General features: G+C 43.3%; 1 protein-coding gene across 1 annotated transcript in view; it reads left to right on the forward strand.

Moving 5' to 3' along the window:
• CDK14 (cyclin dependent kinase 14) overlaps positions 1 to 23927 on the forward strand; it is a 634831-nt gene that overhangs the window by 454595 nt on the left and 156309 nt on the right. The window contains exon 11 of the mRNA XM_065939116.1: positions 5111 to 5174. Within this exon, the coding sequence (XP_065795188.1) occupies positions 5111 to 5174 (64 nt within the window). The remainder of the gene's footprint in view (positions 1 to 5110; positions 5175 to 23927) is intronic.

Below are 23927 nucleotides of genomic sequence, written 5' to 3' on the forward strand. Positions count from 1 at the left end.
GAGTCCAACTTGTGCTTTTTCCAGCCCAGCATTTCTCATGATATACTCTGCATATAAGTTAAATAAGCAGGGTGACAATATAGAGCCTTGACGTACTCCTTTTCCTATATGGAACCAGTGTGTTGTTCCATGTCCAGTTCTAACTGTTGCTTCCTGACCTGCATACAGATTTCTCAAGAGGCAGGTCAGGTGGTCTGCTATTCCCATCTCTTTTAGAATTTTCCACAGCTTATTGTAATCCACACAGTCAAAGGCTTTGGCATAGTCAATAAAGCAGAAATAGATGTTTCTCCAGAATTCTCTTGCTTTTTCGATGATGCCAGCAGATGTCGGCAATTTGATCTCTGGTTCCTCTGCCTTTTCTAAAACCAGCTTGAACATCTGGAAGTTCACAGTTCACGTATTGCTGAAGCCTGGCTTGGAGAATTTTGAGCATTACTTTACTAGCATGTGAGATGAGTTCAATTGTGTGGTAGTTTGAGCATTCTTTGGCATTGCCCTTTTTTGGGATTGGAGTGAAAACAGACCTTTTCCAGTCCTGTGGCCACTGCTACGTTTTCCAAATTTGCTGGCATATTGAGTGCAGCACTTTCACAGCATCATCTTTTAGGATTTGAAATAGCTCAACTGGAATTCCATCACCTCCACTAGCTTTGTTCATAGTGATGCTTCCTAAGGACCACTTGACTTCACATTCCAGGATGTCTGGCTCTAGGTGAGTGATCACACCATTGTGATTATCTGGGTCATGAAGATCTTTTTTGTACAGTTCTTCTGTGTATTCTTATCACCTCTTCTTAATATCTTCTGCTTCTGTTAGATCCATACCATTTCTGTCCTTTATTGAGCCCATCTTTGCATGAAATGTTCCCTTGGTATCTCTGATTTTCTTGAAGAGAGCTCTAGTCTTTCCCAGTCTATTATTTTCCTCTATTTCTTTGCACTGATCATTGAGAAAGGCTTTCTTATCTCTCCTTGCTATTATTTGGAACTCTGCATTCAAATGGGTATATCTTTCCTTTTCTCCTATGTTTTTCAATTCTCTTCTTTTCACAGCTGTTTGTAAGGCCTCCTTAGAGAACCATTTTGCTTTTTGCATTTCTTTTTCTTGGGGATGGTCTTGATCCCTGTCTCCTGTACAGTGTCACGAACCTCCGTCCATAGTTCATCAGGCTGTCTGTCTGTCAGTCTAGTCCTGTGAATATTAGTGTTAATTACTGCTTGCAAGAATTGTCTTGTCTGATCCTCTGAACCCAGTGTTTTAAGAGGAATGGAATACCTGTGTCTAGCCCTAATTCATCAGAGCAGGAAGCAGTGAGTGAAGCTCCCTTTTGCTATCACAGCCCTTCTGTGCGTCCATGCTAAGTTGCTTCATTCATGTCTGACTCTTTGCGGCCCCATTAACTGTAGCCCTGCACGCTCCTCTCTCCATGGGATTCTCCAGGCAAGAATGCTGGAGTGAATTGCCATGCCCTCCTCCAGAGGATCTCTGACCTGGGTATTGAACCCAGCTTTCCCACATTGAAGGTGAATTCTTTACCGTCTGAGCCACCAGGGAAGCCTATCACAGCCCTTACCCCCTAGAAAGTCAATGGATGAATAGTCAGAACTTTATTTCCTTATCTCCTAGTCAGTTCAATTCAGTTCAGTCGCTCAATTGTGTCCACCTCTTTGCGATCCCATGAATCTCAGCACACTAGGCCTCCCTGTCCATCACCAACTCCCGGAGTTTACTCAAACTCATGTCCATCGAGTCAGTGATGCCATCTCATCCTCTGTCATCCCCTTCTCCTCCTGCCCCCAGTCCCTCCCAGCATCAAGGTCTTTTCCAATGAGTCAGCTCTTCGCATGAGTTGGCCAAAGTACTGGAGTTTCAGCTTCAACATCAGTCCTTCCAATGAACACCCAGGACTGATCTCCTTTAGGATGGACTGGTTGGATCTCCTTGCAGTCCAAGGGACTCTCAAGAGTCTTCTCCAACACCACAGTTCAAAAGCATCAATTCTTTGGTGCTCAGCTTTCTCTATAGTCCAACTCTCACATCCATACATGACCACTGGAAAAACTATAGCCTTGACTAGACGGACCTTTGTTGGCAAAGTAATGTCTCTGCTTTTTCATATGCAGACTAGGTCGGTCATAACTTTGCTAATCCGCAGAGATGAAGTGAGTCAGCATCATTTCCTCCCATGATGTGCCAGTTCTCTAGTTTTTCCAGCTTCTGCCTTTATGTCTTCCCCTTCCTAACTCATTTGATTGTACGTATTGTCCTATCATGGTCTTGAGTTACACATTTGTCACTGTCTCCCCAGATCAGGGGATCCCTATGGAGAAAGTGGGTGGTCTGGCTTCTCCCCCATTGCCCAGACCTCCTTGACCCCACCCCGTTTGCTATGAGTGCTTTGAATGGAATCTGATTCTTATGTAGTGCTTACCGAATGCCAGGTAGTGTTCTGCCACAGGTGATGAAGTTGCTGTTATTGTTGTAGCCACGCGTTCCGGGAAACAAACTCACTCAGGATGATGCAGATAGTGGAGAGCAGTTTATTACACTGGCGGGCCCAAGGCAGAGTCTCCTCTTAGCCAAGGACCACAACCAGTTTTTGTGAAAACCTTATATACCCTAAGCGTACGTGCCCAAACCCACCTCCCCAAATTCCCTGAAACTAGTCTGAACAAAGGGAAAAAAAAAAGATATAATCAAAGTTAACCCGTGATTCATATGCCTTAAGCCTAGGTAGTTAACAGTGGACAGTTATCAATAGTCCTGTGGTCATACCCCCACAAGCATAGCAGAATGTATGATTCTATTCGGTTACACAGATAGTTAGGGTATTCTTTTAGGCAATGGAGACTCTAGGTACGAGCCCTGGGGCTCTTCCTCCGGGAGGCCTCGTTTTCCAGTTGGTATGTCGTTTCCATAGATACTGGGCATAGATCTCAAAGTCCACAGTCCGGCCCACAATGGAGTCCTGCTTTCAAGACAGAGCCTGTTCTTTCTGTTTCCCCCTTCATTATCACCCCAGTTTACAAAGAAGGAAATTGAAGCCCTGTGAGGTCCCATGGCTAACAAGAAGGGGATCGAAGTGGTCAGTTTTGTCTCCATGATCTGAGATCCTAAACCATCAGCGATCTACCATGATCACTGAGTATCATAGGTATGGAAGGTGGAACTCAAAATTTAAAAGGAGCGTGCGCAGTTGTAGGTGAACCAGAATTGCCTTTTTATGACTTTGACCAAATCAAACACTGTGGCTGAGAAATGGAATATTTCCTGCTGTATCAGTGAACAAGGACGTCAGAGTCATCAGCAATCCCTGACACCTTGGAAGGTGAGCTGGTGAGACCCAAGGGAACCCAGAATAGAAAGAATACCTGCCCTCGAGCATCCATCTGACTGCAGCCATTCCCTGTAGGGAGCCGTGAGGAAATTCTGGATGTGAAAACAGGATTCTGGCCCCAGATAGCTGAGATGAATATGGAAGGAATGATTTCAGTGAGCCCAGACTCTTACATCTTCCTATACAAATAAAAGCACTAAATTACTTAACTCGGGATATCTGGTTTTCTTTAATTTGAAAAAAAAAAAAAAAAACTTTTGAAGTTCAGACTTCCTGACCTTTGTTGCAAAACTTCTACATAACCTGACTCTTCCCCACCCCCCCTTGTCTCCTTGAAGCAGTTCTCTCAGGGTCACTAGAGATGCTGTCTCCTGGGCTTGAAGTCCTAAAAATTCCACCAAATAAAATATAATTCTCAACTTTCATGTTTCATTTATTAAGTTGACATGGGGATAGAAAAGTAGATGGTCGACTAAAAAGGCTGCACAACTTCAGAGTTGCAAGTTAAGTTTTATTTGGGACAAAATGAGGACACCAGCCCAGGAAGCAGCACCTCTGATAGCTCTGAGAGACGGCTTCAAAGAGGCAATAGGGGAAGGTCAATATATGAGATTTTGGTGTAGGGGGAGCTCAGTGCAATCAAGAGGTTTTCTGCCAGTCAGCAGGAGCTGATGTCACCATGAAAGGATTTAGCGCTTTCCTAGATAGGAATAGATGCAAATATTGGGATCATGAGGTCAGTTCCTGAAAATGCCCAACTGTCTAAAGACCTGTCCCAGCAGATTCCCTGGAGCACAGCGTGCCTCACTGCACCCTGAACTCCCTTAGGGGGTGTTGGAGGCCAGCAGGCGCAGCAGCACAGGGTTCTTCTCCTCAGGGGCGGATGGCAAACGCCCCGGCTGTTCAATTATTGGCAGTGCTCTTGTGCTGTGCTGTGTACTTAGTCGCTAAGTCGTGTCTGACTCTTTCCGATCCCGTGGACTACAGCTCTCCAGGCTCCTCTGTCCGTGGGATTCTCCAGGCAAGAATACTGGAGTGGGTTGCCATGCCCTCCTCCAGGGGAGCTTCCCAAACCAGGGGTCAAACCCTGGTTTTCCACATTGCAGGCAGATTCCGTACCATCTGAGCCATCAGGGATCCTTGGCAAATGCCAATTTGTAGTTGACAATGGGGAAAGAAACTGAAAGTGTGCAAAGAAAAAGATAGTGTAGGGAGAACAGTATTTGGGGATGAAGGAACTCTGAGTCACGTGACTAAAAGCTGTTAACTATGACAAATAGTGCGACCGGTGGGGAATGTAAGCATCCCAAGCCGTCCGTCCTTTGAAACATTCTGCTGCCCAGAGAGCGGATATGGGGGAAGAAGTAACAGAATTCTTAGAACTGTTAAATGATGACATGTCTGATACCGCAGTGAAGGACAAAAGCTCTTGAAAGAATCATGAGGGCACAGATATACTTTATTCAGTTCTGTGAAAATGACAGCTCATCCTTTGCATCCTAGGCCTACTTCTTAAGTTTGGAGTTGATAAAACACAGCAGATTTAAGTTGCCTTACCGCATTTAACTGCATTTGTTAAAACACAGACATTCGACTTGGGTGGCTCTAGCTGTTTTTACTGAAGTAAAATCCCTGGCATACAATAACGGAAAAAAGAAAAAAAGAAATCAAGAGTTTCATCATATGTAGTGTACTGTTTTCTACACTGGAGAATCTTGAGTGCTTTGGAAATAATAAGTCTGTTTCCACAATTTCCTGCTCTCCACTAGGTTCTTGGAACGCCAAATGAGGACACATGGCCCGGAGTTCACTCTTTACCACATTTTAAGCCAGGTATGTTTCACTGATTACAAAAAACTTAAGTGCTACTGATATGCAAATTTTGAATGTATAGATACTCTCCCTGCAGCTAATGTTTTACCTGGGAAAATCTGGCTACGTTTGCCACTGTGTACTCTACCTCTTATTGGAGTTGTTTCGTTTTCACAGTTTATCTGTTGGTAAAAATAGACTGAATGACATCCCTCATCAGTGTTTCACCATATGTTTTTTGTTTGATTTGACTGACTAATCTTGAAGTGACCTCTCATTTCACAATCAGTTAGACTAGCTTCCATGTCTATGAAAAACAAACTTTAAATCTAGCTGCTATAATCCATCTGTGTGATTTCTAGTAATAATACTAGAAAAGTATTAAATTGGAAAAGGTAAAAATCATGTTTATTTTGAAAAACTCTAGTAATACATGGTCAATTAATTTGAGTTTAAACACAGAAAATGTGATATATGTCCAAAATTCTATTTAAAAAAGTTAAAATATTTACACCCCTGAAAAAAATAAAAATAAAAAGTATTTACACCCCTGAATCAGAAAATCCGAGAGAAAATGTGACTTTTAAAAGTTGTCACTTTTTTTCTTACCAGTAGGTGGCAGTCAAGAAATTCTAGTTTTAATAATGACACTTAGAAGAATCTCAAAATGGTCTATGTCATTTTTATAGGCGAATGAAAACTAGAATTGGAAACTTAATAAAAATAAGTGGGGTGAATTACTGTAAAGTATACTTCTGTTTGTCTTTTCTTGAGTTAAAAAACATGAATTATAAAATGCAGAAAGTTAAAGATGTTAGTCGCTCAGTCGTGTCCGACTCTTTGCAATTCTTTGACAGACTGTAACCTGCCAGACTCCTCTGTTCATGGAATTCTCCAGGCAAGAGTACTGGTGTGGGTTACCATGCCCTCCTCCAGGGCATCTTCCCAACCCAGGGGTCAAACTCGGATCTCCTGTGTTGCAGGCTGAGTCTCTACCGTCTGAGCCACTGGGGAAGCCCTACCATTAAATTACTGAAGGGAGTTTTGTGGACACTCTAATGGTCTATTACTTTATGAGGGAAAAGAGCTGTGAATAATTACTGTTACAGGAGTCAGATACACTCTTTTTCTCCCCTTCATCTCATCTGGAGGACCATTAGGAATTAACTATCAATCCCAAAGAATGACTGAGATGTTAAACTATTTTTATTCTTAATATTTCTCTTCTCAAGGCATACGGTGTGCTGAAAATTCTTTTATCTTCTTTGGCTGCCCCAAGGACTCTGTACTTTTACTGAATATTTTAAATAACCTCTGTGTTCTGAAAGACTATAGAAAGTTACCAGTTGAATGTGGATTTTGTCTTCTCTTTCTTTAACTGAGCAAGAAGCATTCTCTAACTGCTTTTATGGAGTTTAAGTGAGGACAGAGCTCTTTATAAATATTCCAAGTGTGGGCTCTTGAAGAAGGCTAGCTTCCTTGTGTTAATATCTAAAACCTTAAGGCCTAGGGAAATAAAACAGAGAATATGAAAAGAGTTTAAATGAATAAAGTTAGATGCAGAAAGGAACAATTAAGATAGTCATTTGATCTGCCAAGTTTCTGGACTAGAAAACATGGAGTAATTGGTTTATTTTGGTGTGAATAGATTTATCTTCATCAACAGCATACAAAAGCACTTATTAAATGTGTTCTGGGAAAGTACTATGATGTAATGCAAATTGAACTAACAGTTTGAGAACTTCATGAGATTAAGGACAGTGACTAGTACATATTTTGGTTCAATAAATGTCTGTTGCCCTGAATTATATTGAATGTTCAAAATAAACATTATTTATGTGACTCTGATGATAGACATATATAATTAAGGTATATACACACACACACACACACACATATATGTATATGTTTAAGTTATTAATTTTATGTGTAAGTGCAACCACAGATATATGGAAGGTAATGGGGGACTGCGCTGGTGGTCCCGTGGTTGGGACCTCTCCTGGTCCCGGAGGCTCTCACAGGCCTCCAGGCAGCTAAACCCGTGCACTGCACAGCTACTCAGCCTGCACACGCCAGAGCCCGTGCTCCGCAGCAAGAGAGGCCGTTGCAATGAGAAGCCTGAGCTCCACAGCTGGAGAAAGCCTGGGGGCACAGCAGCAAAGACCCAGGGCAGCCAAAAATAAATACATAAAGCTAAGAAGAAAAAAAAAAACGCAACGGGGATCCAGAAGAATAATGTATTTAGATGTGCATAACGTATGGATGCTGACAAGGAGAAAACACCCTCCACATAATGCTTAGGGCTTGTGGGTGAGAGTACATGTGATAAATGCTTCCTGAGTTCCCTTGGGCAGAGTCAAGGAGAGAAAATAATAGACTGAGGCAAAGGGAGTCTTCTGAGACCATCAGGGGAGTCCTGGGGAAGAAGTTGCATATTCCCAGAGGAGAAAATACTTTGCTCGGTCCCACCTGCCCCACCCCCTCCTCATTCTATTTTCCCCTTCCTCATTCTATCCCCAAAGAGTGCCTTAGTACGTCTCAGGGACAATAAGGAAGTCTGAGCCTTGAAGACATACTTTGATTTGCTTTGTTTAATAGACTTTCTTTTAAAGAGCAGATTTAGGTTCACAGCAAAACTGAGCAGAAGGGGCAGAGACTTCTGGTATACCCCGCGCCCTGACACACGTGCAGCCTCCCCCGTTTATCAGCGTCCCCCACCAGTTGGTATGTTTGTTAGTCTGATGAACGTCCACTGACACATCATTGTCCTCAGTGTCCACAGATTACATCAGGTGTGTTCTTGGCGTGGTACGTTCTGTGGGTCTCTGCATGTGTGCGCTTAGTCGTGTCCAACTCTTTGAGAAGCTCATGCACTGCAGCCTGATAGGCTCCTCTGTCCATGGAATTTTCCAGGCAAGAATACTGGAGTGGGTTGCCATTTCCTCCTCCAGGGGTTCTTCTCAATCCAGGGATTGAACCTGTGCCTCCTGCCTTGGCAGGCCGACTGTTTACCACTGAGTCACCTGGGAAGCCTATAATGACTTGTGGCCACCACCGTGGTATCATACAGAGTAGCTTCACTGCGCTGAGAATCCTCTGCATTCTGCTTCTTTACCCTTCCCTGTCCGCTCACCCCTGGCAACCCCTGATCTTTTTACTCTCTTCATAGTGGTGCCTTTTCCAGAATGTCATATAATTGTAACGATACAGGATGTTCCTTTTCAGATTGGCTGCCTTCACTCACTAGTATGCCTTTAAGGTCCATCCAGATCTTTTCCTGGCTTGATAGCTCGTTTCTTTTTAGCACTGAATAATATCCCACTATCTGGATGCACCCCTGCTTATGTAGTCATTCACCTACTGAAGGACATCTTGATTGTTCCAGGTTTTGGCACTTATGAATAGAAATGCTATAAATATCCCTGCACAGGTTCTCTTTCTTCTTTGTCTTCTTCTTCTTTTTTTAAAGTAAATCAAGTTTATTTTTTAAAAGAAAAAATTAAAAACCCCTCAGTGGCACTGGGTTTTAAATTGGTAGAAAGTCATGGTGTTTCATAATGGACCAAGTGGTATAAGATATAACAGGATAAACACTTTTCAGATTTCTTTAGTTCATTTTCCCCTATTAAAAATAACGGTTATAGGTCTGTTTAACCTGTGAAAACAGTTTCAGTCTGACTACATGAAATCTTTCCAGAAACACTGATGGGCCCTTGGACATCCAGAGACGGGGCTGGCTGGGATTGTGATACAGCTCAGTGCACGGTCTCTGGCGTGCATGTCCATGGGGTCTCTCTCTTCCCTCCTCTGTCCACCTTCCCTTCTCAGGTCCTGCTCACTGCTAACTGAGCCTTGACCACCTTCCCTCCCCGAGGCCCCGCTCACCCCTAGCTGAGCCTTGACCGCCTTCCCTCCCCGTGGCCCCACTCTCTCCTAGCTGAGCCTTGACATAGTTCTTTTGTCGCTGTTGTTTATTTATGCCTAGTTAGTTATTTCAAAGACTTTATCTTTTAGAGCTGTTTTAGATTCACAGCAAAATTGGCCATAAAGGACAGAGACTTCCCATATTTTCCCTACTTTCATGTGTGTATAGCATAAGGAATTTTTAGGGCAGTGAAATTACTCTGTATGGTACTATAATGGTAGATACATGTTTACATATGTTTTTCAAAACCAAAGAAAGTACAACATCAAGAGTGAACCTGAATATAATTTGGGTGATAATGATGTGTCAGTGTAGGTTAATCAGTTGTTAACAGGTGTACCACTCTGGTAGGGAATGTTGATAATGGGGGAAGTTAAACCTGCCTAGGTTTTCATGTGGACATGCGTTTTTGACTCCTTTGGGTAAATACCAAGGAGTGTGATTACTAGGTTGAATATCCTTTGCCCAGGTTTTGAACGGATAATAAATTTAAGCAACTCACAATATCTAACAGTATTATAAAGGAACACAGTACAAGGCCTCCCCACCCTTTCTGCTACCTACCCCCTTTCCCAGAACCACTGCCCCCCACTATAAGCCCCCATTTGATTAGCTTCCCTTATATTTCTTTCATGTATGTAAAGGTAAGAACTTGTGAATGTCTTTGTATTTCCCATGTTAAACACAATTTGGGGTCTTGCTCTTCTCATGAATGCATTCTGTAGGTCCTCTCTTGCCACCATATAGAGGAGGCCAGTGTGGCTTCCCTCTCTTCCTGGAGCCACATAACTTACACTGTGTGGATTTAACCTGTCCCTGGGCTTCCCAGGTGTCTCAGCGGTAAAGAATCCCCCTGCCACTGCAGGAGCCACAGGAGGTGCGGGTTCGATTCCTGGGGTAGGAAGATCCTCTGTTGTAGGAAATGACAGCCCACTCCAATATTCTTACCTGGAGAATCCTAGCTACAGTCCATGGAGTCACAAAGAGTCAGATACCACTGAGTGATTGACCAGGCACGAATGTGTCCCTACTTGTGGATATTTGGATTGTTTCCAGTGTTTCGCTGTTTAAATTATTGCAACTGTGTACATAAATACACATAAACACGCACACTGCATGTCTGCAAGTTTTTCTGAAGGATAAATGACCAGAAGTAGGGTTCAAGAATTCAGAAGTGTACAGTGACCATTGAACAACATGGGTTTGAGCTGTCTGGGTCCATTATACATGCATTTTTTTCATTACTACACTCTGAAGTATGGTTGGTTGACTTGGGAATGTACAACACAGATATCAAGGCAGCCTATAAATTATAGGCATATTTTCAACTGCACAGAGGGTTGGCGTGCCTTACTTCTTTGTTGTTCAAGGGTCAGCTGTATACAATTACAATTTTGAACACTTCTGTGAAATTGTCCAAAGTTCAGTTCAGTTCAGTCGCTCAGTTGTGTCTGACTCTTTGCAAGCCCATGAACCGCAGCACACCCGGCCTCCCTGTCCATCACCAACTCCCGGAGTTTACCCAAACTCATGTCCATTGAATCAGTGATGCCATCCAACCGTCTCATCCTCTGTCATTCCCTTCTCCTCCTGCCGCCAATCCCTCCCAGCATCAGGGTCTTTTTAAATGAGTCAGCTCTTCGCATCAGGTGGCCAAAGTATTGGAGTTTCAGCTTCAGCATCAGTCCTTCTAATGGACACCCAAGACTGACCTCCTTTAGGATGGACTGGTTGGATCTCCTTGCAGTCCAAGGGACTCTCAAGAGTCTTCTCCAACACCACAGTTCAAAAGCATCAATTCTTCGGCACTCAGCTTTCTTTATAGTCCAACTCTCACATCCATACATGACTACTGGAAAAACCATAGCTTTGACTAGACAGACCTTTGTTGGCAAAGTAATTTCTCTGCTTTTTAATATGCTGTCTAGGTTGGTCATAACTTTCCTTCCAAGGAGTAAGCGTCTTTTAATTTCATGGCTGCAATTACCATCTGCAGTGATTTTGGAGCCCCCAAAAATAAAGTCAGTCACTGTTTCCACTGTTTCCCCATCTATTTCCTATGAAGTGATGGGACCAGATGCCATGATCTTAGTTTTCTGAATGTTGAGCTTTAAGCCAACATTTTCACTCTCCTCTTTCACTTTCATCAAGAGGCTCTTTAGTTCTTCACTTTCTGCCACAAGGGTGGTGTCATCTGCATATCTGAGGTTATTGATATTTCTCCTGGCAATCTTGATTCCAGCTTGTGCTTCTTCCAGCCCAACGTTTCTCATGATGTACTCTGTATATAAGTTAATTAAGCAGGGTGACAATATACAACCTTGACGTACTCCTTTTCCTATTTGGAACCAGTCTGTTGTTCCATGTCCAGTTCTAACTGTTGTCCAAAGGGATGGTACCATTTGGCTGTTATGAGCAATGCATGAGAACTTCTTTTTCACTTCATGGGGTGTGTCAGACTTTTTGATTTTGCCTGTTAGCTAACAACAAAGTTCTTAGTATAGTTGTAATTTGCATGGATTGAGCATCTTTTCATATTTTTCAGGATCGCTTGTAGTTCCTTTTCTGTGAACAGCTAATCACTTTTGCCCAATTTACAATTGAGTTATGTGTCATTTGTCATTTTCTTAATTAATTTCTAGGAATTCTTTATATATTATAGAATGTATCCCTTTTTCTATAAAAAGCTTTTGCGTCTCTGGAATTTTTTAAATGATTGTTTCTAACTTTTAACCAATTTTTAAAATAATCCTCATCACATATCTTACTAGATTTGTTTAAATTGTTTTGTCTCAAGAGAAAAAAATCTGTGTGACTTAGAACGGTATGGTCATTATAATTTTTAAAAAAACCAGTGGCTTGGGGAGGGAGGTGGGAGGGGGGATTGGGATGGGGAACACATGTAAATCCATGGCTGATTCATGCCAATGTATGGCCAAAACCACTACAATATTGTAAAGTAATTAGCCTACAACTAATAAAAATAAATGAAAAAATTAAAAAATTTTTTAAAAATCAATTGCTATTATAAATAGATATATGTACAAATTTTTACATATATACATTTTTAGGAAAAACCAATTTATATTTTCAAATGGATTGTTTCATGACTGTCATCTGGATCATGAATAAAGCTTAAAAGCTGAGTCTCTTGAATGTAGCATCTGCTCATTTAATTCCTAATAGGTCTTTTTAAAAATCCATTTATTCATAGTTCATTTCTATAGAATAAATTAAACTTATTTATTAATGCAACAGTATGTGCTGAGCACCATTTGTGTGGTTAGCAAGTGGGAATATTGCAGTGAACAAAACCCACAAGACCCTGGTGGATGGGAGAGGTGGACAATAAGTAAAATAGATTATGAGGTGGTAGAGAGTATAACAGAGGGAAACAGAACAACAAATGGGTTCAGAAAGTTCCCGGGAAAGGAGTGATTTGCAACTTTAAATTGTAAACATAATCAAGGAAGTCATCACTGAAAAGATAACGATTGAATGAAGGACAGGAAGAGAGAGAACCAGGAAGGTATTTGAAGGAAGAACTTTCCCGAGAGAACAGCAAGTGCAAAGGTCCTGAGAAGGGAAGGAGGGGCGTGGAAACTGAGGTCAGAGGCAATAGCACTGGGGCAGGTCATAAAGAACCTTGAGGGGCTACTAGGAGACCTTCACCCTTTACTCTCAACAAGACAGAAAACACTGGACCATTTTGTACAGGATAGCACGTGACCTGGGTTACATAATGGTAAAATCACATCATGCTGGGTCTTGTGCTGAGATTGGCGGCCCATGGAGAATTGGGGAGGTCAGTTAGGAGACCATGATGGAGTCTAGGGGGGAGATGATGAAATGTGCATGAATAAGATGGTCTTACTTTCTCAACTGCTCCATTTTAGCTCAGAGCTTAACACGTTTTCCCTTGGAAAGTGGGGCCAAAGTGAAGGAACATTTTGAGAACAATTGTTAAGATATTAAAGGGACAATTAGATAGCAGTTGGGATTTATTCTTTAGTATTTAGCATGAATGTGTCCTCCTCTGCACTTATATTTATGCTAACACAAAATTCTTTTCCCTCTGGTCTCCATAGCAACCAGGCAGCGGGGACAGGCCACGGCTGCAGAAAATAAATATATGTAACACGCAGGTGCACATGTGCACACACACGTGCATGTATTACATATAATAAGGAATCCAACCTTGGAACTTTCATCATTCACTTCTCTTTAAATTTCTTTCTAAAGAATTGGGAAGTGAGTCTGTGTCTTCTTTGAACCTGACTGCCTTCTCATTTTCTTTTCCCTCAGCCTCAAGTTCTGTGGTTTATGATCTCCAAATGAGAGGTCTCTCCATATATGAAGTTAACCCTAAAAATGCATGCCAGCATATAGTAGGTATAGACAAATACTGTTTGATTCCACTTATATGAGGTACCTGCTGCTTCTGCTGCTTGGTCCCTAAGTCACGTCCGACTCTTTGCGACCCGGTGGACTGTAGCCCACCAGGCTCCTCTGTCCACGGGATTCTCCAGGCAAAAGTACTGGAGTGGGTTGCCATGTCCGCCTCCAGGGGATCTTCCCGACCCAGGGATTGAACCTGCATCTCTTGCTTGGCAGGCGGCTTTACCACTGCACCACCTGGGAAACCCTCCATTTATACAAGGTACCTGGAATAATCAAATTTGTAGAGTCAGAAAGTACATTGGCAGTGCCAGGGGCAGGGAGGGGGAATGGGGGCTTAGTGTTTAGTGGGGGCAGAGTTTCAATTTAGGAAGGTAAAAAATTTTTAAGAGGTGGATAATGAAGGCTGCATTAGTGCCACCGAAATGTACTGTTAAAGGTGGTTAAAATAGTATGTTTTATATTTTGTGACTTTTACCACAATAATAAAAAAATTTTTTTTAATTAGAGGTCTCTCCCTCTCTGCCTCTCCTCTCAGTCCTCTATCTTTCTCTCCCCTCTCCGCCTTCTCCCCACCTCTCGTACCAGAGTGGCTCCTTCTGTCACCACCTTCAGGATGCTTGCTCCAGATCAGCCTCGGAGGCGCGAGGTGACACTGTGCTATTCTTAGCACTACAGTCGTTCTGTCACCTTTGATGAGATTCATCACCAGCCAGACCTCATTGTCTATCAAAAGGAAGAGTCCATCGCAAAATGACGGCATTTGCCCTTTCACTTGGTTCGTAGTGACTCACTCCCAGCATGCTTTTGCATAATGCCCTCTGCCCCTTTTCCTTCTGGGACAAGAAGAGTCTTCCCCATCTGGGTCCCAGGACCACTCTGCCCTGCCTACTTTACATCAGCAGAGGCCACGTGGCTCATACACCTCTGATGAAGTGATGCTTAGAATTTGGGGTTATAAGACAGGGCATTAATATGTTTTAAAAACATCTTGTGTGTGTTTTGGAGGGATTGATTGGATTTTGTAGAATTGTAGGGCTTCCCAGGCGGCTCATTGGTAAAGAATCTATCAGCAATGCAGGAGACACAGATTCGATCCCTGAGTCAGGAAGATCCCCTGGAGTAGAAAATGGCAACCGACTCCAGTATTCTTGCCTGGGAAATCCGTGGACAGAGGAGTCTAGCAGGCTATAGTCCAGGGTGTCACAAAGAGCTGGACTCTACTGAGCAGGAACACTGCCTGTTTGAAGATAAAGCTAGGATGTTGGACGTCCTGCCGTGTGTGAGGCAAGCCCACATTTGCCTTGCATGACCTGCCAGTCTATAGGGAACAGGCTGAAAATTGTGGTAATCCCAGATCAGGGCAGAATATAGGTTCTATAGGCAGATTATAGGCATTTGAGTTTCTCCAGACTGGTAGAATCAGGGTGAGGGATTGAGAATTCTGAGAATATTTTGCGGTTCCCTGCTGTCAAGGAAAACTGCAGGAGTGGAAGAGGTGTTTTGGTTGTGCCTTAACTATTGAAGCAGACTGAACCTAACAGTGGAAAGGTCCATGGGCATCTCACCCTGCTCCGTCTTTCGTAAGGCAGGGAGCCCGAGGTCAGAGATATGAAAGGACTTCCCCAAAGTCAGCGTCAGGTGGAAGTAGATCCCAGGAGGTCTCCACCTGGATTTCGATTCAGTGCTCTTTTTTTGCAATATGAACCATGGGTGATCATGCTACTGCATTTGTATTATAATTTCTCATTTACTTTCTTCTAATGAACAGTTTCTTGACAATTAGGCTAACAAGAAAGTAGTCAAAAAAAAAAAAAAGAAAGATCTGACTTCTGTATTTAGAAACCACAAGCATCACTTTTATATGAAATAGTTTGGGCCCCAAATAACATGCAGAGTCCATATGTGATACTTGTATTCATCTCTTAAATGCTTCCAACACAGGGGGCATTCAGTTATTAAAATAACTGTTTAATGACCAGTTATTATTCAGGAGTTTAGAAAAGGAAGGCACTGTGAAATTCAGGGAGAGACGAATGTTCCTAGACCAGAAGCCATTCAAAGTAATGAAATTAGCCTGAAATAGTTCTATTTTCCTGAATAAAGCAAGGAAACAGAGAATTTCTATTATTCTGAAGAGAAAGTTATCTAATTCAAGAAGCAGTTTGAGGAAAGTTTGTTAAAGTCTGCAAGAGTTTCTTGCAGTGAATGCAGTAAGATAAAAACAAAAGAATTTGCTGTTGGAAGCGAATTGCAAAATGATGTTTTAAATACTCTGTGCCCAAAACTAAGCCCACAGACACACTGACCTTGAAGGTATCAGGCAAGTTTGGATTTAGTGGTACTCAGGTTCCATAATGAGGTAAAAAAAAACCTGTCAATCCTGCCTATTCACAGGCCTAACTGAAGTCCCCAAACTAAATCAATCCAGACTTCTTAATTGCAGAGGGGAGATGTAAATTATTTCAGGAATAGATACCATGGTGATAACACCTTTTATTTATGTTGTATTTTAATCAATACTACTTACAAAACACTTCAACATATTATCGCATTTGGTATTGAGATACCAACAACTCTGAGTTGTTACCATGTTCCTTGCTAAGTTACCCTTGGTGCTGGTGGCCGGCTCCCGTCCATGGGGTCACTAAGAGCAGGACGCTACTGAGAGCCTAAACCACCGCCACCAGAATACTGGAGTGGGTTGCCATGTCCTCCTCCGGGGGTCTTCCCGACCCAGGGATCGAACCAAGTCTCCTGCAGCTCTTGCATTGACAGGTGGAGTCCTTTCCACTTGAACCACCTGGCAAGTTACCTGCTAATGTCACCCTCTATAAGTATGGGTATCTTCTTTGAAACTTGTGCTTCCAATAAACTGTCAACTCCAAACTCCCTCTGTGGATGTTTAGTTTGAAATGTCCAGTCCTTGGTACATGTTATGGGAACGGCTCAGTTTCATGATTTGCGGAGCAGAGGAGATCTGAAGCCTAAGCCTTTGTTCACACTCAGGACTTTCCCCTGGTCTTTAAAAACGTGATGGAAAAACTAGAAGCAGTAGAAATTGTTCAGTGGGATGTTCCGTGCAGGGAAATTGAGAGGAGGGCAGTTTCCTGACAGGCTGTTGACTTGCAGAGACCACACCTGCTGTTAGGGGACAGCTGTGGGCATGTGGGGTCATCTTCCTTACTTTTCTAGAAGCTTACCATCTGCTCCCTCCAGCTCACAGAAGTCCTATGGAAGTTAAATGAGATCATCCATTTTTACATTCTCTTTACCACCTTTTACATACTTAATTTTAAGATTTGAACTAATATAAAAGTGCTTTGAAATCATTAATAGCATGTATCTACAAATTAGGATTTTGTACCATTTATATTGTGTCCTCTACCAGTATTTCCTTTCCCACTTTATGCTTTTCCTCAAGAACCCCTGTTTATGTCTTTTTTTTTTTTTTGAGTGATTGATAGAGAATATAACAGTCATGGGTTATGTCTGAATATTCAAGGATGTAACTATGTGACGGTTATAAAAATTGACTTGAAAGATTCTTCTGCAAATCTCTGGCCATCATCTCAGATTTTTTATTAGTTTGTTTATTTTTATTATCTATTTTTGGCTGCGCTGGACCTTGGTTGCTGCCTGCGCTTGGGCTTTCTCTGCTTGTGGCGAGCAGCGGCTTCTTTGCAGTTGTGGCGGGCAGCTTCTCCCTGGGGTGCCTTCTCTGCTGCGGCTTGTGGGTTCAGTAGTTGTGGCATGTGGCTTAGTGGCCCCGTGGGCATGCAAAATCTTCCGAGACTTGGGATCAAACCTGCGTCCCCTGCGGTGGCAGCCAGATCCTTAACCACTGAGCCCCAGGGAAGTCTTATCTCGGGCTTTATTGCTAAAAACCCTGTGGCTCTGCCTGCCCTAAGTCTCGGGACATTTAAAGCTGTCTCCCTGCACCATCGACCACCACCTTTTTCCAACTCTGTGCTTCCTCATCCCACCAGTAAATGCCACTACCGTCCCACAGTGAAAAAGCCAGTTAATTAGTACATTTATGGGGTGCGTGACCTTTACAGAGCAGAGGCGGTTAAACAGTGTTAAACGTGACAAGAAGGTGGACTGTCTGGGCTTTCGTACTTTCTGATCCTGGCCCGCGCGCTGTGAGTCACTGGTGGCTGCGAGCAGGGGAGGAAAATGCTGGAGCTGAGAGCTCACGTTTCAATCAGCATGGGCCAGATGCTCCAGACACTCTCACATACTCGGATTCTTAACAAGTGCTCTCTGGGTGCCAGGCAGCCCTGGAGGTGCCGAAGACACAGTCGCGAACAAAGCAGATAAGCCCGGGGTTTATGGGGCATCCGTGCCAGAGGGGAGACAGGTAATAGACAAGTTACAAGTCAACGTGAGGAGACGTGACCCGGGACAGAGCCGCGGGGGTGGGTTCCCGACGGTGGAGAGCTAGGGCTTTTACTGGAAGTGCAAAAGGAATCAGTGAAGGGTTTTTGAGCAGAGGAGGAAACTGATGTTGTATGTTTTCCGAAGGATCTGCTGGCTACAAAAAGTCACGAACCTGTTTCAGAGATGGAAAGGGGCTTCATCTCAAGTGTGAACTCCTCTTGATTGATGACTTCTGCCCACGACTCTGGGCTGAGAAGGGTGCATAATAGCAAATCCAGGCTCAGGGAGTAATTATTTTCACACCATTTAACAGTGGTGCCATAGACATGGGCTGTAGGCTTTTCCCCATAGGTCCATAACTGACCAAGGATTTGATATGCAGAAAAAAAATGTCATGTGGCCAACACTATAAAATAAAAATTTTAAATAGCCAAAAATCATAATAATTACTGAAAATGTAAGCTAATAATTCAGCTCTTCCCCCATAGGCAGACCTGTGGGGGGAGATAGCTTTATAAATTGTAGAAATTCATTGCAGTGCAAGGAAGGGTCTGTCTATACTGACTTTCTGGATATCTGCTTGAAGAATTTCCTGTTTATTTTCACTAGAGGGCATCCGTCATGAGGGAGACAGTGTCCAGGAAATGCCAGAGAAAATGTAGTGAGATTACATGTAGTGAAATTCTTCTGATAATGATTGTGGGCATGCGTGCTCTGTCACTTCAGTCATGTCCAACTCTTCTTGAGTCCATGGGCTGCAACCTGCCAGGCTCCTCTGTCCATGCGATTCTCTAGGCAAGAATAACGGAGTGGGTTGCCCCTCCAGGGGATCTTCCCGACCCAGGGATCAAACCCGAGCCTCTTCTGTCTCCTACAGTGGCACTTTACCACTAATGCCACCTAGGAAACCCCCTGATCATGACTATGGAACAATAACTCTTTTGCCAATACAGAGGTGGAAGGAAAAAATCTTGGTTTCTTTTATTTAAGATCTTAGTTAAGTAATATTTTACCCCCCTAATATTTAAATAACGCATAATAAATGGACTACTGACAATTAGCTCCGTTTTAAGATGGTGGTGAAATTTCTTTCACTTACACCCACCGTTGATGAGCGCTGTCGGAGCGAACAGACAACAAAGTTGAGATTATGGAGAAAAGACATAAATGTGTTTGTGCACAGATGGTTTGCCACTGGAGCCAGCTTTAGAGTCAACTCATAGCCTCTCAACTAAAAAAGGACAATTGATATTGTCTCAGAAAGCCAATCCTTGCTCTGCACTAGTGCCTTAAAATCACAGAATCACAGGAGTTTGAAGAGTATTCACCTGTCTGTGATTTTTATTCATTTCCTTAACTGTTGCCACAGAAGGTAATTTAGAATAGTTTAAGTATTTACCCTCCCCGGAGTAATATTGCTTTCAATATACCGTGTCTGCCTTGTGTATGTACAGCATAACGATACAAGATGATCAGTTGCTAAAACTTATTATTAATAGTAATTTCCAGCGGTAGCAACAGCTAGTAGATATCGAACCAGGGATCGAACCCGAGCCTCTTCTGTCTCCTGCAGTGACACTTTACCACTAATGCCACCTAGGAAACCCCTAGGGATTGATCCCTAGGGTTCGGTTTAGTTTCTTATGCGTTAGACACTATTCCCCAGAGAAGGCAATGGCACCCCACTCCGGTACTCTTGCCTGGAAAATCCCATGGACGGAGGAACCTGGTAGGCTGCAGTCCATGGGATCGCTAAGAGTCAGACACGACTGAGTGACTTCACTTTCACTTTTCACTTTCATGCACTGGAGAAGGAAAGGGCAACCCACTCCAGTGTTCTTGCCTGGAGAATCCCAGGGACGGGGGAGCCTGGTGGGCTGCTGTCTATGGGGTCGCACAGAGTCGGACACGACTGAAGCGACTTAGCAGCAGCAGCAGCAGAAGACACTCTTCCCAGCTCTTTAGGGGATTTTCCTATTGAAGATTCACAATAATTCTAGGAGGTAAATACTGCTAATTCTCCCATCCGTGAGGGAAACTGAAGCACTGAAAGATTTGTCCTTTTTTTAAAGTAATATATCCAGGATTACTGGAACTTGGCAGACATTTGTCTGGCATTTCCCATGAACACAAGACAGATTTGTTCTAAACTAAAAGGGTGAGGCTCTGCAACATGTGGAAAGGGAGTCGGGGGTGGGAAGAGTACTGTTTGGGTCACTACTTGTTTTTTAAATAGACTTCATTATTTGTTTCTATCTTTGGCTGTGCTGGGTCTTTGTCATGCGTGTGGGCTTTCTCTAGTTGCAGCAGTGGCGGGCTTCTCCTCACTGTGGTTTCTCGTGGCAGAGCATGGGCCCTGGGGTGCACAGGCTTCGGTACTTGTAGTTCATGCGCTTAGTTGCCCCACTGCATGTGGGATCTTCCTGGCCCAGGGATCAGACCGGTGTCTCCACCACTGGCAGGCGGATTCTTAAACCCTGGACCACTAGGGAAGTACGGTAGACTTATATTTTTTAAGAGCATTTTAACGCTCACAGCAAAACTGAGCAGAAGGTAGAGAAATTTTCCATATGCCTTCCGTCCTCACACAGCCTCTCGCCTTATCAACATCCCCCACCAGGGTGGTGCATTTTTTCAGCTGATAAACCTACATCATTACACCTCGGACTTCATAATTTAGGGTTTGGCTTTTGGTGCTGTATATTATGTGGGTTTGGACAAATGTGTAAGGACGCATGTTTACCACACAGAGTAATTTCACACTCTTGAAAAAATCTTCTGTCCTCCCCTCATTCATCCCTTCCTCCCCTCTAGCCCCAACAACCGGTGATCTTTTTATCGTCTCTGAGTTTTTGCCTTTTCCAGAAGGTCTTATAGTTGGAAGTGCGCATGTGTTTTAACTGTTATTTGAAGGAGCTTTGATCTGCTGGTGCTGCTGCCAGCAGTGTGCACTGCTGAGGTCAAAGTTCAGGTCTCTTCCAGTGGAGACATGCAGAGATGTCATGGTGTCGTGGCTGTGAGCTCTGACTCCACATCCAGGCTGCCTGGGTGCACATCCCAGCTCTGCCGCTTTCGAGCTGTGTGACGCAGACAAGGCGCCCAGTGTCTCCACACCTCGGTTCCTCTGTGTCTCAGATGGAGAAGATCTTGTCCCCTTGTGCACAGTGTTGTTACGTGGACTAAATCAAGTTCACAGGCGCAGACCAGTAGGACAAAGGACACGTATGCTAAATATCACAGAGGAGGCTTGGATCACCCAGCTCTTTGGTAACAAGTCATAAACCAGGAACTGAATCCCGGGTCAGCCTCTGCCAGTAGCCTGTATCATGGCCTCAGGCAACTCAACCTTTCTAACCTCTCTTTAGTCGTTGATAGAATGAAGTGATCAGACCACAGTATGTCCCCTACATACGAACGCATTCTATTCCGAGAGCATGTGCTTACGTCCAGTTTGTTCATGAAGTCCAACAAAGTTAGCCTAGGTACCAAGCTAACACAATCGGATGTAGAGTACTGTACTGTTAGAGGTTTATAAGACTTTTCACATAAGTAATACATAAAAAGCAAGAAGTAATGAAAACATGTTTAATCTTAGACTATAATACGTTGACAAGTACAGTATGCAGTATACAACAGCTGACATACAGGGGCTGGCATCGAGTGAACAGGCAAGAAGACCGGGAGGAGGGGGAGATGGTGGACAATCTGAAGATTGTCAGCAGTAGGGGACGGGGGCAAGCTGCAGTTTCACTCACACCTGACATTCCTTGCTGGAGTCAGACACACACGCATGTCTTTGAAAGTTCGCACCTTGAAGGTTCATATGTAGGGGACCTGTGGTACCTGATGGCTCGCATTGCCCCTCGAAGGTACCATCTTCCTGATCTCTTTCTCCCTGTGGAGAGTTTGCATGGAGGCATGGGTGGGGATGCATGAAGACCGAGACACAAAATCTTTCTTCTCCTTTCTTTTCTGAGAGCTGTAAAGATTCTGTCTCACTGGGGACTAGTTCACTTTGTGATAAATGCCTAACAGATTGAACTTTATTTCTCTAAAGAAAAGCATCTTATGGCAAGAGAAGTGTCTTTTGACTTTTAGTTTGAGAAAGGTGTGGTTGGTGTGAAGACCTCAGCTGGGAATATGCACATACAAACCCATGTTTCTATGTTTATCTGTTAGAAAAATCAAATGCCATAGGAAATAAGAATGTTTAATGAATAGAGTAGATGTTTGTTTCTAGAAGTTGCTCAGAAATTGTTCTTTTTTTTAACTCTATGAGTTTTTTTTTTTAATTTAATTAATTAATTTGTTTCCGCTGTGCTGGGTCTTCCCTGCTCTGTGCGGGGTTTTCTCTACCCTGCTCTGTGCGAGGTTTTCTCTAGTTGCGGTGTGCGGTTTTCTCATTGTGCAGGCTTCTCTTGCTGGGTTGTGGCGTGCAGGCTTTAGTAGTTGCAGAGCATGAGCTTGGTAGTTGTGGCTCCTGGGCTCTAGAGAACAGGCTCGATTGTTATGGCGCACCAGCTTAGTTGCTCTGCAGCATGTGGGATCTTCCTGGACCAGGGATCGAACCCCTGTCTTCTGCATTGGCAGGTGGATTCTTTACCACTGAGTCACCAGGGAAGCCCAGAGATTGCTCTCTGAAAACACACACCGTTGGTAATGAAAGGATGATTTGCTGCAGCCGGGTCAAGGCAGGATGCTTCAGTCTCCTGTTTCCAGGACTGAAGATGGCTACTCAGCTTTTGCAAGAAACCCCTCTGGGTTTTGCAACAGGGCAGTATGATTCTGTTTCTAGTTACCGTGTCACATTAGAGCCTCTTGCTGGTAACGCTGGGGCTGTGTCACATCACAGCCAGTATATATTTGGGGAATAGCAAGTGTTTTAAAGCTGTGAATTGCAGTGGTGCAGACATACAAACTATTTCTAAAATGCCTTTTTGGATTACTGTGCTTTTTTGGAGTTGAGACATCTAAGAATCCCTGTATTTTGGAACAAGCGTAGCCCTCTTTGGGATAGACTTTGATCTGCCGGCGTGTATGCCTATTCAGTCGCTCAGGTGTGTCCAACTCTTGGCGACCCTGTGGACTGTAGCCCGCCATGTATAGAGAATCTGTCCATGGGATTCTGCAGGTAAGAACACTGGAGTGGGCTGCCAAGCCCTCCTCCAGGGGATATTCCCCAGGGATCAAACCCAGGTTTCCTGAGTCTCTTGTATTGGCAGGTGGATTCTTTACCACTGAGCCACTTGGGAAGCCCCAAACCCTCATCTCTTACACATGAATTCTTACTTCTGGTCCAAGGACTACAGATGTTTTAGATCCAGCTTTTCTGTATCTTGGTCAGAATATCAGCTGAAACGCTGACCGCTGGCTTGGTTTTCCTAATAACTATAAGGAAGTCAATTTTGCATAAAAATTCTTTTGAATACCTGTAAATAGAATTTTCTTCTATCGATGGCCACTTAACACTGGGTTCCCTGATTCCTTGTAGGCTGTGGATGACCTTGTGGGTGTGGGGCCCTGCACTTCCACAGTGCCTGGCAAAGAGTGTGTACATGAGAGATATTTGTAGAGTGAGTGAGAGAATGAGGACTCCTCATGTCTTCTAAAGGATTCATGGCTGTAATCTGCCACGTAAGCAATTAAAGTGATAGTTGGAAACATCAGAGAGTGACTCATGACTTTGTGTGTTGTCCATCCTTATAGAGGACTGAACCCTTTGTGCTCCACTGAAACTATTTTGAGAAAGGCATCAGGTTCAATACCAGATGATGGCTTGGCCACAGCTCTTGGCTTAAATCATTATTACTTTCTTACAAGCTCAGGAGGAAAGAGTAAATGCATTTGTTAAAATGCAAAATAACCCTAAAGAATGGAAATTGTGAATAGATGAATATATGGTTTAGAGGCATTCATTGTAAAGTACATCTGACATTTCATGTGGCATTTTGGGCATACTCCTTTTTATACTGACTTACAGTTATTCCATGATGTTATTAAAAAATTCAATGCTATTAAATCCCCAAAAAAAAAGTGTTCTTAAAAATTCTGGTTTAGCCTTCCAAGTC

Source organism: Muntiacus reevesi, chromosome 6 (assembly GCF_963930625.1).
Source record: "Muntiacus reevesi chromosome 6, mMunRee1.1, whole genome shotgun sequence".
NCBI lineage: Eukaryota > Metazoa > Chordata > Mammalia > Artiodactyla > Cervidae > Muntiacus > Muntiacus reevesi.